Source organism: Phyllostomus hastatus, unplaced genomic scaffold (assembly GCF_019186645.2).
Source record: "Phyllostomus hastatus isolate PE091 unplaced genomic scaffold, TTU_PhHast_1.1 phas_scaffold_46, whole genome shotgun sequence".
Lineage (NCBI taxonomy): Eukaryota > Metazoa > Chordata > Mammalia > Chiroptera > Phyllostomidae > Phyllostomus > Phyllostomus hastatus.
In genome coordinates this window covers 16,614,274-16,632,088 of record NW_025334032.1, presented here as the reverse complement: position 1 = coordinate 16,632,088, position 17,815 = coordinate 16,614,274, and the positions used below count along the sequence as shown (strand labels likewise).

The 17,815-nt window shown below is 44.9% G+C and overlaps 2 protein-coding genes across 3 annotated transcripts in view; one reads left to right on the top strand and one right to left on the bottom strand.

Moving 5' to 3' along the window:
• Positions 1-336: 336 nt before the first annotated feature.
• On the bottom strand, positions 337-7,031 carry ING1 (inhibitor of growth family member 1). The gene is made up of 2 exons (XM_045821792.1): positions 6,890-7,031; positions 337-2,609 (listed from the first exon to the last, which is right to left on the bottom strand). Exons 1-2 carry the CDS (start codon positions 7,023-7,025, stop codon positions 1,906-1,908), a joined length of 840 nt encoding a protein of 279 aa, XP_045677748.1. The 5' UTR covers positions 7,026-7,031; the 3' UTR covers positions 337-1,905.
• A 5,213-nt stretch (positions 7,032-12,244) lies between these two features.
• CARS2 (cysteinyl-tRNA synthetase 2, mitochondrial) overlaps positions 12,245-17,815 on the top strand; it is a 51,429-nt gene continuing 45,858 nt past the window's right edge. For both annotated transcript variants that reach the window (XM_045821469.1, XM_045821470.1), the window contains exons 1-2: positions 12,245-12,581; positions 12,911-12,961. In XM_045821469.1, the coding sequence (XP_045677425.1) occupies positions 12,370-12,581; positions 12,911-12,961 (263 nt within the window). In that variant the 5' untranslated portion in view covers positions 12,245-12,369. The remainder of the gene's footprint in view (positions 12,582-12,910; positions 12,962-17,815) is intronic.

The window sequence follows — 17,815 nt, the reverse complement described above, 5'->3', positions numbered from 1 at the left end:
TGGGGGGAAAATCCAGACAACTGCAATTGAACAATAAAATAATTAAAAAATAAACTACTTTTGTCATTAATTATTAAAGTGTTTTAGTTAAACTTAAATAATATAGTAAACTTTTTGTTTATAGTTTGTCTAGCTAAATCTTATATTTCAACACAAGGTTCTCAAATGTTTTGTTTGGAGTTTTGCTGGAAAGTAAATGCCTATTTGTAGGTACTGATATGCAAAAAGTTCACATTTTAATGTATGTGATCAAGTATAATTTACATTTGTCTACCAAATAGCATCCTATAATGGAAATTCACTGTAAAACAGAGACTTAATTAACTCTGGCACAAATAAAGTTCTCAATAATTTTTATCAAATGAAGTAAACAATCAAAAAACAACTTATTGTTTTACTTACAATAAATGCCACACAGATCCTTAGATGCTACAGTTATTCCTTGTAGCAGCTTCACAGAGGATGTAAAACAAACTGCAATATATGGTTTAAGTAAATCATAGATCCCTTAGACACGGAAATTCTTTTGACCCTTTTAATACTCAGGCAGTTAAGGACAGCTTATCATGCAAGAAGTCAGTCTAAATCACGTCAGCAAACTTAGGATCAAAAAATAAGTAATTTCAGCTTTGTGGCTAATATAGTCTCTCAGTCGCAACCACTCAACTCTGCCACTGGACAGAAATAGTAAATGAGCATGACTGTGTGACAATAAAACTTTATTTATGGACACTAAAATTTGAATTCCATATAATTTTCATGTCACAAAATAGGATTTTTTTTTTTATTTAAACAATGCAAAGATCATTCTTGGCTCACAGGCCATACAAAAACAGGTGGAGGGCTGGATTTGGCCTATGGGCAATAATTTTCCAACCCTTGGTCTAAATATATATTGTTTTGACATTTACTTGCTGACAATTAGGTAACTTCTGTTTCATTACTGAGAACAGTAACACCAAATTTTGCTTAAGGCTTTGTCTAAACTGCTGGTGTACATACTTTGAAGATAAAAATTTAAAAATCACTTATGTTAAAATTAAATATACTGCTAGAAGAACTGGCTAAGTTTCATTTATTTCTTAATGTCACATCTGCACAGCAGGAAACACCTTGGTTTCACAATGGCATCTGGCTGCACTTCTGATTATAATACAGCATGTGCAAGTTCACTTGGACACTTATGTACACTTATTATAAATGTACACTTATAATACAGCAAGTGTACATTTATACACTTTACATAAATTAAGTATACTATACTAGGATGGGTGATAGCAAAAGCATAAATTTGATTCCATGACTAGACCACTTCTGTTTGGTTATTAAAAAATGTACACAGTCATTTAAAAATGGCCATTTGGGGAATAGGACACTATGTAAAATGTCATGTAAAATTGAACCATTTACATTTTTCAAAAATAATTTTCAAACTTAAATTGTTATTGAATTGTTATATGGCTATACATTATTATAGCAAGAAGATTTAGCAACTTGGTTGGCTAATTTTTTAAAAAAATTGTTCATGAAATAACATTATTTTTATTAAAATAAAACAGTAGGTAAATGAACCTTTCTTTCCACATTTAACATGTTAGGATGCTTCCAGGTCAACTCTCCCGATCCCCGCCACCCCAAAAATCAGTCAGAGACTTGCGTGAGTGTTTAATTCAAACCTATATTTGTAGTTTCTAAAATGCTGATCCACAGACCACTTTCTTGTTACACGAGTGTACCAATGAAAACAAAAGGCAAAGAGAATCACTGCCATCCCTACAAAAGGAATGGTTCCTTTTCTAACATTCTTTAAAAATATACATTGTACAGTCCTTGCACCTCGCCAAAGGTGGCAATGTAATAAATACACTGGTTTAGTCCTCCTCACTGCTCAGCAAGGTCCACCAACTACCTGTTATAAGCCCTCTCCTTTTTGGATTTCTCCAGGGCTTTGTCCATGGTTTTCTCATTCTCCCCTCGACATTTGGGACAGTACCACTTGCCCTTTGGTTTATGATTCAGTCCTACACAGGAGAAGTGGAACCACTCGATGGGGCACTCATCGTTGTCGCAGCCGATCATTTCTCCATAGGAGACCTGATTGCACAGACAGTACGTAGGCTCATTTGGGTCGATGGGAAGGTCTGCAGGGGATGCTTCCCTCTCTGCCTTGGCCTTGGAGCGTTTCTTCTTCTTGGAGGCCTTTGCTTTCTTCTCCTTAGGCGTTCCTGAGGTGATGTCATCGTGGTCATGATTATTAGCTGCATTTTCCCGATTCTCGTTGTTGCGCTGTCGCCGAGACCTCTTGTTATTGGGCTTTTCTGCCTGTGTGATTGTCTCATTCTTGGACTTATCCTGGCCAGCTTTGCCACTGTGGCCAGTGGTGTCATTGACTTCTTGGTGTGCCTCAAAGAGTTCCACGTGACTGTCTACCTGCCTGGTCCGATTCTCCACCAGCTCTACCATCTGACTCACAATCTGAATCTTCTCGTCACCCAGCTCCTGGCTCCGAATCAGGGCTCTCTGAATGCAGTGCAACAGTCTCCTCTTTTGGGTGCCGTCCGTCTCCCGTTTAAACCTCTCATAATACTCATCCAGATCCTTCAGGATTTCTGCAAAGGGAAAAATGAGCATTACACCCACACTATAAACACTACCATGCCTTTTATTTAATTCTTTGGTCTATGAAAAAGTAATTACAAAGGAGAGAAATGATCAATGCAAAGTTTCCTAGTATGAAAAAGCTTATACCTTGTATGCCCTCCCAGCAGACATTTTTTTTCCCTATAGAAAAAAATCCCTGGAACTAAATACACATACCAGCACAGTTCTCATTTAGCAAAGTGCTACCAAAAGCTCTTCAAGGAACTGTGTACATTCAGAGGTGTAGTACTCCTACGATGGACAATTAGAAGAAAAGATCAAATTTAGATGAAGTACTGGGTCCCAAATTTTTATTTTCAATAAAATTAACGATGTCCTCTACTTCCACTGTTTTTATTCAAATATTGTTCTAATACTTTAAAGGTCCTTATTCATTTTATTCTAATGTACTGATGTCTACAATATTCTATTAAATTATAGACTGTATATAAATATTACTTGTGACCGAGACTCAATTTATCAGTCATATCATTTTCATCCTAGCATTTTATTCCTCTTTATTACTGAAAATAATAAAGGTTTGTCACAATAAGCCACACAATCCAGCCCTGCTTTAAAATAAAGGTGGCAGATTTTGCTTTTGCATTTACTGCTTAAAAGTTACATATCTATAGACTGTAAAACATAAAAAATAAATTAAAAACCCTCAATACTAAATTGAAACCTTCTTAGATAGGTAGGAAGGCAGTGTATGTGAATATAAAATGTAATTTTGCTAATGTAATTAGGCAATTTCTCATAAAATAAAGCTGTTAAAAAATCTGATCGAGATAAGGGTTAATTTCTAGAGATATTTCCCCCAAATAGTACCATAAAATAGTAGCAGACTTTTCTCTTGCAAAGCTTTGCAGTCTCTCAAAATAAGGCAATTCTACTCTCGAACTAGGAAGTTAAGTGTGGGGATATGGGGAGAGAACACACAAAATGTGGCTATCACCCAGATCTTATCTCCAAATAGTTATAAGGCATAAATCTAAAACTAAAGTAAACATATGAACCTAGGCCAACACTGGAGCTTAGCTAAATGGTAAATATTATTTCCCAGGCTACATTCTTAAACTAAAGACAGCTCTGAAGATACTTCCTAGAACAATGTGGAATTTCCCACCTCAAAGGAGTGCCACGGTCCTATAGCACCCTAATTAATCCTGAAAATAAATAGCTGTGCTCAACCCAAGTTCTATTTAATAGATGTTAAAGTAAGTTTCTGCCATTCATTTTTTTAAACCCAAATAATGATGTTTAGAAATGCTGAGTAATGTTTATTTTAAAAATTTATTTGAGAGAGAGAGAGACATCAATGTGTTATTCCACCTATTTATCCATTCATTAGTTGCTTCTTTTACGTGCCCTGACCAGAGATGGAACCCGCAACCTTGGCATATTGGGATGAAGCTAATCAAATTAACTACCCAGTCAGGGCTCTGGGTAGTTTTGTTTTTTTTTTTAATTAACTGCACATTACAAAACTATCATTTGGTCTAATAAGTAACCAAATTTCTAGCAACAGTTTTAGTATTTCAGAGAAAAGAGAACAATTCTACCATATGGCTAATTTAAAATTTAATAAGTATGGCTTCTTTTATATCACAAGCAAGCTTATACCCATGTGGCATCTCACTTGTGGGAAAAAGACAAACATCGAAAAATTAGCGAGAAGTAATTCTGTTACCTTCATAATGGCATATATTTCTTGGATGCCCGGAGCAAAGCACTCTATTTAAACAAAGCCACTTTAAGTACAAATGTCTGTTGAGAATGAACACCAGCACTAGCTAGAGAGACATCTTGCCAGGACACTCACTTCCTTCAGCCCCATCAGCTCAAACTGCTGCAGACCATTTCTTCTAGAAATGCTCCACAGTAACATTACTGAAGGAAAGCAATGGTACCATGGGGGAAAATTTAAGGATTAAAAGAGATCACAGCAAATTTGATCTTTCTGCTGATCCATAATGTACTTTAATTTTACATAGGTTTGCACTTAAGTTCTTTATGAAGGTGACTTCCATGGTGGGCAGGTGAGTGGGTATTTAAAAAATAACACAAGAAAAAGAATTTAAAAATAAGCTCAAATACCATTTAAAGTTGGTTGAATTAATTATAATCCATCATCATGAATTAACCTCCAACTGATGCATACTATGCAATAAAAATTGTTAACGGTTTGACTTGCAACATAAAGTAAAAACTTAATTTTTAAGAACTACGCTGCATATCTTAACATTTATAGCAAATCCCAACCGAGTAAATTATGACTGTTCTCATGACGAATGATTAGACTTTACAGCGCACTAAACAGCACTGGCTCGTTTGTGCTCCACAGGAGTCGAATAAGCACCATACGTATGCATTAACTGAACAGCGAAAGACCCATACAAGAAGGAAGTAACTTTAAGAGGTATACAGGCGTGAATGTTAGGAAACTTTAAAGGTATTCCTTCTTTTTGTCATCTAGGAAAATGCTAATTAACACTGCAACGGATTCTACAAAGGCTGTGAATCCCTTAAATACCCCTGATCTTCAATGATTACACTACCCGAGCCATCATGGGCACGGACCACCGAGAAGAGCCCCCAAACACGGGTCACTCACGCTTCCCTCGCTCCTCGCAGCCGCTGGCCTGTCCCGCGGTTCCCTGGGGCCAGGGCGGGAAGCCTGAGGTAAGTCTTCGGTACAGCCAACAGAAGGACTAAGAAACCTCGCCTTCGACTCCCGGACGCCGCCATAGCTCCACGGCCGGAAGTGGCCAGGCTCCGGTCCCTGAGGATAGGGGGCGGGGTCGGGAATCCGGCCAATGGGGAGGAGGCCAGTGGGGGACGCGCCCCGCCCAGGCAACTGCAGCCTATGAGGGTCTCCAGGCCGGAGGGCGGAGGCCAGAAGGGGAGCCAATCTCAGAGTAGGGCAGGGGAACACGGCCCACCCCGCAGCGTCAACAGCCAATCCAAGGCCAGAAGCCGGGCGACCCTAAGACATTCAAATCAAGTCGACCTCCTCCCTCCTCCCCGCCCCTCTACGAAAGAGAAAAAAAGAAGGCCGCGGAAACAGAGACCCGTGCCAGTCACAGTGCAAGGCCCGCCCTCATCCGGCCCAGCAACCAATAGCTCAGCAGCGGACTGATAAGGACATTCCATGGGGACGCCACAGCCAATCCTGAGAAGGCTAGAGCGGGAGGTTCGCAATATGCTAATAAGCCTCTTATAAATAACGCTGCGAAACCGAGTGTCTGATAGAGCGCGCAGGGGCGCCTCGTTGAAAGGGGGTTTCTGTGTGTTTCACCGAAAGCTATGGTTTTCCACCTCCCCCCACTCTCCTGTTTCCCTGCTGCGCAGCCCTGTAAACATTAGTAAACTCGGAGTGACGACCTACGTTCCAAACACAGCCCCCAAAGCCGTGCCTGACCTGGCAGGAAAGTTTCCCCAACAGCCAACAATTCCCAGCGGACAGGAAGCCTCGCTTCTCTCCCGGACCCTGGGCGGCTGGGGCTGCAGACAACGACCCACTGGTCCCCTCCCTGCCATGTTCTTCTCTAGCCCCTGGTCTTTGCACGCGCCCCCCGAGCGCAGCACAGATGGGCGACTTCCTCGCCACATCCTCCCCTCTTTTCCCCTCCCCACCGTACGCACGGAATAAAGCCCAGGCCCTCCGCAAACTACACCAAGCCGTGTAGCCCCCGACTCACTGTCCAGCACCGCGGGAGAGCTGGGGGGCTGGGCGGGGGCGACCGGGGCTACACCGCGCATAGTACGGACCCTGGACTTTATATAACACTCAGATTCGGGACTGGGTGTATGTGGCTCTGGGGATGGCCAGCAGGGCCAGGGGACCCCTCGCCTGCAGCGCCCTCCCAGCAGACCTGCGCGTAGCCCCGTCCCTGCGCCCCTCAGCCCTAACGAAAGCGGCATATTCCTCCTTCCGCGCTGTAGCCTGCGCCCCTGAGCCCCCTCCCCCGCAACACCCCGCCTCGTCACTTCACTACAAAGAGCGCTTTGCTCGCGCAGCCTGGCATTGAGACCTCTCTTTTCTCCTTCCTCCTCCGTGTCCCGGCTTCGCACACAAGGACCTTGACGAATCAAAGACGCTCCAGACCTTTTGTTTCTGCCGGGCCAGGGACACCGCCGCGGGCCCACGGCTCCCCAGGAAGGGTCCAGGACGGCCCGCGGCCCCGCGGAGAGCCGCGACCCGCGGGGATGGAGCGGCCGCCCCCGCCCATGCATCCCGCCGTACCTTGGTATTTCGCGTCGATCTCCCGCATCAGCGAGACGTTTCTCTGCAGGTCGAAAGGCAGAGACTCGATGGAGTCCAGGTAGTCTTCCACATAGTTCACCAGGTGGATCTGCTCCCCGTTGGCAGGGCTCAACATGGTTCACCGAGGTCCCCGGCGACTCGGCGCGGCTTTCCGCTTCCTCCAGCCCCCGCCCCCTCGGAGCCCAGCCCTGCAAAATGCAAACCTCCCGCCCGCCGGCGCCCCCCCCTCCTGCCGGCCCCGCACCGCTACATCTGCGAGCCGCGCCGCCTGGGCCCGGGGACCCGGCGCGGGCGTGCCGGGCCAGCGCTCGGCGGCCTCCGGCGCTGGGCGGGCGCGGGCGGGCGTGCGGGCGCGCACCCCGGCGGAGGGGCCGGGGCTGGGCCGAGCGAGCGCGGGAAGGGGCGCGCGCTGCCCGCCGCGCCGCACTTGTCCAACGTGGAAAACCCAAATACCAGTTTCAAACACTTGGGAAACATTCGGCCCCCAGTACAGCGCATGCGCCCCGCCACCCCCCACGGCCCCCTCCCCGCGGGCCCCGCCCCCGCCGCATTCACGCCCCTCACCGGCCTGGCCGCGCGGGGGTGTGGCTTTGTCTGTCACTTTTGCGGGGGTGGGGGTCGCGGGGACACAGGGCGACAGGCGAGGCACAAACTTTACTGTGAGTTTCGTACTCGGAGGCAGAACATGTCCGGCGCCGCTGCATGCCCGCCGGGGACGCGGGGTGACAACCAGACCCGCCCAAGACTGGGACAGAGCCGACCCTGCTTCCGTCCGCTGCCTCAAGATCGTCGCAAGCCCAGAAAACCTAACCCCTCTTCCCATTCAGCCCCTCAAATCTCCAGTGCCTACCGCGCAGCGGGGATATAAGTACATCTCAGAACAGACTGGCAACCTCAGGAGCCAGTCCACTGCGGTCATTACCTCATTGGCCCAATCAACATGAAGAGAAGGAGGGACGAGGTTGAATAACTCCTCTAGGGCTCTTAACTACTATACAGTACTAGAAACCCGCGTCCTGCGGAGGGGTGGAGACAGAGGCTGGGCCGAGCAGGGCGGAAGTGGTGGCTCATGCGCATTTGTACGGCCTGGGCGGCCGCTGGCCCGCGCGGGACACCTACCATTCGGTGGCGGGACCACCACTCCCAGCAATCTCGGCGCCTCGCGCGCTTGCGCGGTTCTCACCACCCTCCCTTTGTGTACCCAGCCGGAGCCCGGAGCCCGGAGCCGGGCGGCTAGCAGACAAAAGGGGCCGGCGAGGGGAGCTGCTTCCGGGCCAGGCCCACGCAGAGGGCGGGCAGCCCCAATCCCTGTCCTCCTGTGCTCTGGAACCTGCTCTCAAACTTTGCCCCCTCATTTGGAAGACCACCTAAACCTGGGCAGACCAGGTGTCTGGTCGTTGTGATGCTGGGGTCTCTCTCTGTGTTGTCTCGGCCCTTCCCCTCTCCAATGACTCTTCCCACCACGAACTCCGGATTTGGAGCTTTCTTAAAAGTACTCGCACGGAGGATCCCGTTGCCAGGACGACGGGTCGGCACAAAGGCCCGCCTTCTCCACCAGACGTCCCGCCTTGTGGGCGTGGCCACTCCACCTTTGTCCGCTGGGCTCTGGCCCTACGCTGCCGAGTGTCCTTCCTGACCGAGCTAGCTCTGCGGGGTTACCTCTGTTTCCCTCCCGCTCTCCTCTGCAGTCTGCGCGTTCTGTCTTCCCCAAGGTGGGCGGGTTGTCTTTTCGTTGTCTGTCGCCCTGTAAATTAGCTTGACCACCCTCCCCCCAACCTTGGGGATGTCTCTGTTAACTCCGTGCCAGGGCAGTGCTCCGTTTCCTTCCCCTTTTATTAATTCAGAGCGTTTCACTCTTAACTCCGGTGCTCCATTGCCATATAGGGCACACCATGTAGACAAAATGATTACATTGCAGTTCTAACGCGCACAGTTCTGGTATTGAGATTCGGGGTGTTCGCGACCAAACAATGACAAAATCTTCTGGGAATTTTTTAAAATTGCTGTATGTAACCCAGTAATATTTCGGGCCAACCCAATTTTTATAAAAAAATTATTATCTGCAGTGGTGCTCTTCTCAGCGATCCGCAGGGCATCTTGATATGGATATCACTACAATAAATGAGACTAAATTAAGCTATTTTGTCTTTTGAAATGGATTGTTCACATTGGAACGTTACGACGGTGACAAACGACAATGTTTGATGTAAATGAGTTTGTTCTTTGCTCTTACTTACACTCCCTCATCCAACCCCCTCATCAGGAGGACATTCACTTTGATATTTGGGAAATAGATTCACGTCTTCCAGACTTGGCCCAGTTAAAAAGCACATCATAAGAAAAGTTTCATTTCATACAACAAAATTTATTGGCCACTGGTCTGCACAAAGGACTAATACTATGACATTATGTGGAAAGAGATGTTACATGGTATAAAGAGTACAAAGTAGAATAAGAAATACCATACATAGCATGTAAGCAGTTTTAAAGTACAATAGCAAGAAAAAAGTAGGTTCTTTTTTCAATGCTTGGTTCGTTGGCTCTTGAATGAGTAGTGTTTCTCTGAATTTAAAGGTTAGAAATCATATACCTCATCCAACAATCAACTGGAGTTTGGATGAGGTTATCTTTTCTAAAAATCACCATGCTATCTGAATAATGATTCCTCTCATGTTTCATGGACTTTTCATATACTTAAAATACAAAGACATCTTATTTAATCAACAAGAAGTATTTAACAAGTGCCTACCAAGTTCTAGCTACTGTTTTATGCCCTGGGGTCACAGTAGAGAATAGAGAACAGGAGCTTACATTCAATAAGACATTTAATTTACCCCTCGGGTAAGAAGTAGAAAATATTTTATTATTAGCTTTACAAAGTTACTAAAATATATACTAATGACTTCACAGTTTTCTGAACAAGTTTAGAAGACCAATAGCTAAAACAATGAACTGTGATTATGCATTTGAAATATACCACTAAGGGAAAATGTTTAATTTTGAAGATATACTGAGGAATCTTGTTTGTTTCAGTTTTGCTCTTTGGAGTGTGTTACAAAAAGATAGATATTAAATCCTTTTTCCTAAAGTTATATTTCCAGTTTAACTGAAGACATTCGAACTTAAGGGATTAAAAGATAAGAGATAAATATACAATTATTTGTTTTGAGGTTCTTAAATAAATCAACACTTTCATTTCAGACTTGAAATGCCCTAAACAATGCCCTTATCTCTTCTAGTCTGAATTTACAAGATTTTGCCTTGAAAGAAAACAATACTGAGAATCACATTTTTTGTTGTTGTTGTTGTCATTAAGGACTAAGAAATGGCATTCACGATATTTTGGAGTTATTCATTTTAATACACTTTGTATTCTGACCTAGATTAGGGAGATAAGATTCTCTTTTTCTGGTATATAATCTTCTTGGTCACCTTTACTTGACCTTAATATTCAACCTGCAAAAGGAATCACATTTTTAACAATCATTAAATGAGTTATGTTTATCATTTCTTTGATGATTCCCAAAAGACTTAACAAAAGGTAGAACTGCTGCAAGACAAGGGACAAACACATTATATGGCAAGTTTTCTGAAGACAGAAGATACCATTGTTAATTTAAACATCATGATTTCTTTGGCCATTTCAAACATTGCACCTATCCAAATTCATGTGCAGGATTTGGTCTTTAATGTTATTAAATGTCTTCAAAATTTCTAGGTTTTTCCTTGAATTCTGTATGTTCTCAGATTGCAATCAGGCCTTTTGTCCATTTTCTTATTTCATTGGCACACCTAATAATTGGATTAGAGCCTCCTCTAACAGATGTGTTTTCACCCAAATTTCCTCCCACCTGCACAACAGGTGGATTTCATCAGATATTAATTCAGCAACTCGTCTGAATTTAGTGCTGAGTACAGTGTGAGATACAAAGGAATTTACAATCTAAAGTACTCAGGGAGCAAAATATGCACATAGAAACAAAAGACAAATACAAAATAACATCAAGATAAGTATGAAGGCAGTGAAGAACTTTTGAGTAGTCAGGGAGCACTGCTAGGCATTGGTGTTGACGTCTCATAATTTTCAACAACAGGGTCTAATATTTTAGTTCATGCATATTACATAGTTTATTAGACTACAGTCCGGCTTGAAACAGAATTGCAGAGCTGAACTCCACGGATCTCAAAAAAATTTTAAGTGTTCAAGGAACGTACTAATTTGTCTCTACTTAATCATTTGCCTTTCAAAAAACTAAGAAAACAAACCCCAAAAAGAACAGAGGAATCTCTGTGCTCTTTTGAGGATGGCAAAAGCAAAGATTTGTTTTGAAACATTGTTTTGCAAGAAAATAGGGACACATTTGTCGAGATATCTTGAAACTAACTTCACATAAACCCGCTTTTAGAAAATCCCACTGAACCCTGACTGGTGTGGCTCAGCGGATTGAGCGCCGGCCTGCAAACCGAAAGGTCAATTCGGTTCGACTCCCGTTAGGGCACGTGTCTAGGTTGCGGGCCAGGTCTCCCGCTGGGGTTGTGCGAGAGGCAAACGACAGAAGCTTCACTCCCTATGTCCCTCCTTCCCCTCTAAAAATAAACAACTAAAAGCCCCACTAAAACCGCAATTCAGAATGTTTTTCACTTTAAAATGAATCCCAAGCAGACATTCCCTACCACGTGTATTTAATGAATGAGTGCTTCCCTAGCTTTGGTCTTTCCTCCGCAGAGTGTGTGCTGGGATGCAAACATACTTTGGGTGTGTGCCTTTACTGAGGTGCAAATGTGCTTCGGGAGCGCGCGAGGAGTCATCCGCAGGTCTCTGCACTGTGAACACCGGCTCGCAGAGACCTCCCCTGTCCCGGCGGGGATTCCTACGTAAGCACTCGGCCTACCTGAGTTGATGTGCGGTGGCCCTCCCTCGAGCGGGAGGGAGTACTTCTTCCTGCCGCATAGGGGTCCGACTCTGTTCCCTGCCAGCACCCCTTCCCGACTCGGACTCCGACCTTCCCCTCCCCCACCCCCCCTAAGGGCACCCCCTGCTTTTCGAAGGGCACCCCCTGCTTTCCGAAGGACACCCACAGGCCTGACAGAGGCGGAGCTGCCGCTTCCCTACGGCTGTTCCGGGGTGGGCGTGGCTGGGCCAAGTCCTCTTCCAGGATGGGAGCGGCTGCGCTGTGTCCTTTTTCTGGGTGGGCGGGTGGGAGTGGGACAGGTCCTAATTCCGGGGTGGCTGTGCCCTAACCGTCGTCTTTCAGGGTGGGCGGGGCCTGGCCGGGTAGCTTTCGGGGTGGGCGGGGGCTGTGCTGATCATCTTCCGGGGGTGGGCGGGGCCTATGCTGAGCGAAGTATCCCAGGGTCAGTGGCGACCGGCCTGGCCGGGCCGGGCCTATTAGAAGTGGGCGTGGCGAACTTTCCAAGCTGCCGGAATTCCCTAGTTTCGCCAGGCGCGCGGACCTGTCATGCTGCGGGTATTCCGTGCTCCTCTGGCCACTCCGCTTCTCCGGGCCTCGCTGGACCTGGGGCCGGGGCTGTGGCCAGGGCGGGCGGTGTCAGGGGAACGCGGGCAGGACTGGCTGCAGCCTGCAGGCCACGATACGGGCGTCAAGGTGTACAACAGCCTCACCCGGAGGAAGGACTCCTTAATCGTGGGCAGCGCGGACGCCGCCTCCTGGTAGCTCCCGGGGATTGTACTGGGGGAGGTAGGGCGGGAAGGATTGTGGAGTGAGCGTTTTGTGTGGAAAGTGGGGTTGGGTTCTCGGGTGGAAATCACTTAGTAAGTAATAAAATACATGGGAAGGACCACTGAAGACGCTGGTATAGTCACAGTGAATTGGCAGGGTTTTAATATGAATTTAACGAGTCAAATAATAGATTCCTGGCTGTACATTCCCCAGAAGTGGTGCTTAAAAAGAAAGACATGGTTATATATAATCCTATCCGAGAAAGTGGTGTCTTTCTTGCAAATACGTTTCACATGATGGATTTTAACTTTGTTCCTAGGTATAGCTGTGGCCCAACTGTCTATGATCATGCACACCTTGGCCATGCTTGGTGAGTGTCCTGAATTAGAATTTTTTCCTCTCTCAAGTGGCTACTTAAATATACTGAATAATTACTATGTTCCAGGTATTGTGGGAAGCATACATGTTACAGTCTCATTTGGTTGTTGCAATAGTTCTGAACACTTATACCAATTTCACGGGTTAGGCAATTCAGGAGGCAATGAGGAACAGTAAAAATGACCCATTCTGAAATTACGTTAGATGTTTCTTGATGTGTTCAGTGAGAGGAGGCCTTCCCAGGGGCCCTGGAATCAGCTGGTCAGTTGTCCCAATTTTCCCCCCTTTGCCCTCCTCCATCCAGAAACACCCCACTCCCTCAGGCAATCCCTATACCTTTGTTCATGTCCACAGATCATGCCTATAAGTTCTTTGGCTACTCCATTTCCTACACTATACTTTACATCCCCATGGCTATTCTGTAACCACCTATTTGTACTTCTTAATCCCCTCACCTCTTCACCCATTCCCCCAAACCCACTTTCATCTGGCAGCCATCAAAACACTCTCCATATCCACAATTCTGTCTCTGTTCTGCTTGTTTGATTAGTTTGTTGTTCAGATTCAATTATTGATAGAGATGTATTTATTGCCATTTTATTGTTCATAGTTTTGACCTTTTTTAAAATAAGTCCCTTTAATATTTCATATAGTAATGGTTAGTTTTTTCTTGTCTGGGAAGCTCTTCTTCTGTCCTTCAGTTCTAAATGATAGCTTTGCTGGGTAGAGCAATCTTGGCTGGAGGCCCCTTCTTTTCATGACTTTGAATATTTCTTGCCAATCCCTCCAAGTCTGCAAAATTTCTTTTAAAAAATTAGGTGACATTCTTATGGGAACTCACCTGTAGGTAACTAACTGCTTTTCTCTTGCTGCTTTTAAGATTCTCTATCTTTAACCTTTGGCATTTTAAGTATGATGTGTCTTGGAATGGGCCTCTTGGCATCCATCATAATTGGTACTCTCTACACCTCCTGGACTTTCATGTCTATTTCCTTCACCAAATTAGGAAAGTTTTCTTTCATTATTTTTTCAAATAGATTTCCAATTTCTTGCTGTTTCTCCTTTCCTTCTGGCACCCCTATGATGTGAATGTTGGAACTCTTGTCCCAGAGGTTGCTTACACTATCTCTGTTTTTTTTTCCTTCTTCTTGTTCTGATTGGTTGTTTTTTTCTTCCTTATGTTCCAAATCATTGATTTGATTCTTAGCTTCATCCATTGATTTTGATTCTTAGCTGTTCTGTGTTCTCCTGTTTTTTCCCTGTAAATTGTTCTTTGCTTCAATTAGTACACCCTTCATTCTAACTGGATCTTTTTTGTACTGCTGAGATCCTCACTAAGTTCCTTGTGCATCCTTATAACCAGTGTTTGAATGCTACATCTGATAGATTGCTTATCTTCATTTTATTTAATTCTTTTTCTGACATTTTGATCTGTTCTCTCATTTGGGCCATGTTTCTTTGTCTCATTTTGGCAGGCTCCCTGTGTTTGTTTCTACATATTAGGTAGAGCTGCTATGACTCCCTATCTTGATAGTGTGCCCTAATGTAGTAGGTGTCCTTTAGGGTTCAGGGGTACAGCCTCTCCTATCACCCAAGCTGGGTACTTGAGGTGCATCCTCTGCATGGACCGAGCACACCCTCCTCTTGTAGTTGAGCCTTGATTGTTCTTGTCATGTCAATGGAAAGGATTTACCCATGCCAGTCAGCTACAAGGACTGGCTCTGACCACTGACCACCAACCTCCACCTTCCGTGGAGGATCAGGTGTGCAGTGGCAGGGTGGTGGTGCTCCAGCATGGTCTATAGCTGTTCAGTGGGTGCGTTGGTCCTGGGGTTTCCTGGGTGGTACAGGCCAAGGTCAGCCCCCACCTGCGTACTGCCCAGGGCCACCCTGCATGAGCTATAAAGTAATATGAGATAGCTGCTGCTTGTGCTGGACTTGGAGGTTCCCAGCAAAACCAAGCTGTGAATCTAGGCTGGATGCTTCTAGCGTTGGGCCTGGGGCCACTTAGCAAAAGGTGCAGGGGTTGGGGCCTCATTGAGGCTGGCTGTTGCTGTTTGAGAGAATTTGGGAAGTTGTGAAGCATGAGCCGAGACCCAATATTCAAGTGGAAAAGCCACTGTTAACAGCTTGGGTGGGCTCATAAATTGGGAGGGACGGAGCCTCAGGGGATCTCCAGGGCAGGACAAACAGTGTTAGCTAGGTTCATGGAGTCTTAGATGTGACACCTGCCTGCCTGCTCTGTGGCTCTGTGGCAGGAGGGCTCAGAAGAGGGACAATGGCCTCTGTCCAACTTTCTGTCTGGGAGAAAGCTCTCACCTTGATGCCAGACACTTCATGTCCTCCCTGTATGCCCCTGGTGCCTTTCAAACTGCTACCCTGGTGCTGGAGCTCAGAGTGATTAGGTCTAAGTCTGTGCCTGTGTTCTTTAAGAGGAACTTCTTGGGACTCTAGAACTTTCTTCCACCAACTCAATCCCCACTGGTTTTTGTAATCATAAGTTGTGGGGACTTATCTTCCTGGCAATACAACTCTGGGCTGGGGAGCCTGGTGTTGGGCTGGGACTCCTAACCCCCGAGATATCCCTGCCAAATTTTTGTCCACCACAGGTGGATGTGGAGCCAGCCCATTCTGCATCTCTGCCTCCTCACCTGCCTGGATGGATGTGGTTTCTTTAATTCTGTAGTTGTCAGAATTCCATTCAACTTGATTTCTGATGGTTCTGAATGATGGTTGTTCTATAGTTTAGTTGTAATTTTCATTGGTAGTGTGAGGAGGCGAGCTGGGTTTACCTATGCCACCATCTTGACTCCAGGAATTTCCATCAGTTTGAATCTTCACAGTTTCATGAGATTGCTGCTTAACACAGTAACTAAAGTGTGATATATGGTGAGGGATCAACAATTATTGAGAACAAGTAACCTTCCAGGAGTCACACATGTAGGAAGTATTGGAGCTGTGTAGGACCGGGTATATATATGACTGTGCTTGCTCTCTCATTTGTCAAAATTACTACTTCCCCTAATATGCTGTGTGTTCTCTTGTATCATTTAACTTGTTCAGATCAAGACTAAAAGTAAAAGTTGCATTTATTTAGTACACATTTTTAAAAAAATAGTATATCACCCAGCAAAATCTGAACTTTTCTGTGTTTTGTTATAACAAAATAAATGGTCTAGGAATCATTTTTTTCTTCACTTTGGGCCAATTTACTATTAATTATAAAAAGCATACTTTTACCTCTTTATTTAAACATAAAATATGTTGGAGAAATATTAAAACAATAATCGCCCAACTGGAAAAAAATCTCTCCTCAATGGCAGAAGAGAAAGAAAACAATTTTTTAAAAAAGATTTTACTTATTTATTTTTAGAGAGAGGGGAAGGGAGGGAGAAGGAGAGGGAGAGAAACATCAATGTGTGGTTGCCTTTTGCACGTCTCCTACTGGGGACCTGGCTGCAACCAAGGCATGTGCCCTGGCTGGGAATCGAACCAGTGACCCTTTGGTTCACAGGCTGGCACTCAATCCACTGAATCACAACAGCCAGGGTAGAAAACAATTTTATTTTTGAGTAAGTATGAAAACACAATGGGATGCACATTATAGGCAACCTGCTAAAATGATTGCAAAGGCAGAAAGAAATCATTCTCTTCTATAGAGGTAAGTGGATACCACTCACTAGTTTAGGCGGGGTGTGCAGTGTGGAGTCTAGTGAAAAGTTAGGCCCATTTCCTCCTATTGGGAGATAGAGCATTATTTTCCTTGATGACTTCATTGTAGAGAGATGGCTTCCAGGTCCTTGAAACTTTCCTGAGTTGTGAGGCTGACAGAGACTTATTTAGTCATTAGAAAGATTTACATACATGTGTTTTAAAAGGACTGAGGAAATAATTCTGAAAAGCAGGAGGAGTGGGGAAAATCTCTTCTCTTACATTCAGCCAAAGAATCAAGCCTCTAAGTTATCATTTGTATTTGCCCTTATAAATACAAAAAAGAATTAAAATCTTAAGTGTGTAGCTGAATGTTCCTGGCTCTTAGATGGAGAAACAGAATGTTACCAACACCCAAGCCTCCTCTATGTCCCCCTTCATCTCTTCTTTCCGCCACTCAAGGATAACCACTATGGAAGCTTTGCTGGTGAGATAGAACTCAATTGTCAAGAGACAGCATTCAATTCAAGATGCCCCTTCAAGGCTGGAAACCTAAGTACTACAAGATTTCTAAAAGGTTGGGAGATCTTGAGGGTGGGGATGGTCAGGAGTGGCTCCCCTACTCTTAAGATGATGTTCAGAATCCTAAGGACATCTCTGTGGTTCTACAGGTCTGCCCCTATTTACTCACCAGGTTCATCTCACTCCAGTTTTGTCCCCAGGTAGCCACACCAGCCTCTATTTTAAAAAATATACATATACTCAATAGGCACAGATAGCACTTGCTATGTGTCAGACACTGTACTAGATGCTTTACAAACACCAGCCAGTATAATTCTAATAACACCAGGTGGCAATGCTATTATTATGATTTTTAATTTTATTGTTTATTGAGGTGACATTGGTTAATAAAATTACACAGGTATCAGGTGTACAATTCCATAATATGTCATCTGTACCAATGTACAGATGCATTGTGCATGGTGTGTTCACTCAGTCAAGTCTTCTGCTGCTGCCATGTACTTGACCCACTTTGCCCTCTTCCACATCCGCACCCCACACGTACACAGCCTTCCCCTCTGCCAACCACCTTACTGTGGTCTGTGAGTTATTTTTTGTTTGTCCTGTTTGTTCATTTGTTGCTTTTAGTTTTATATCCCACATATAAGGGAAATCATATAGTTCTTGAATTTCC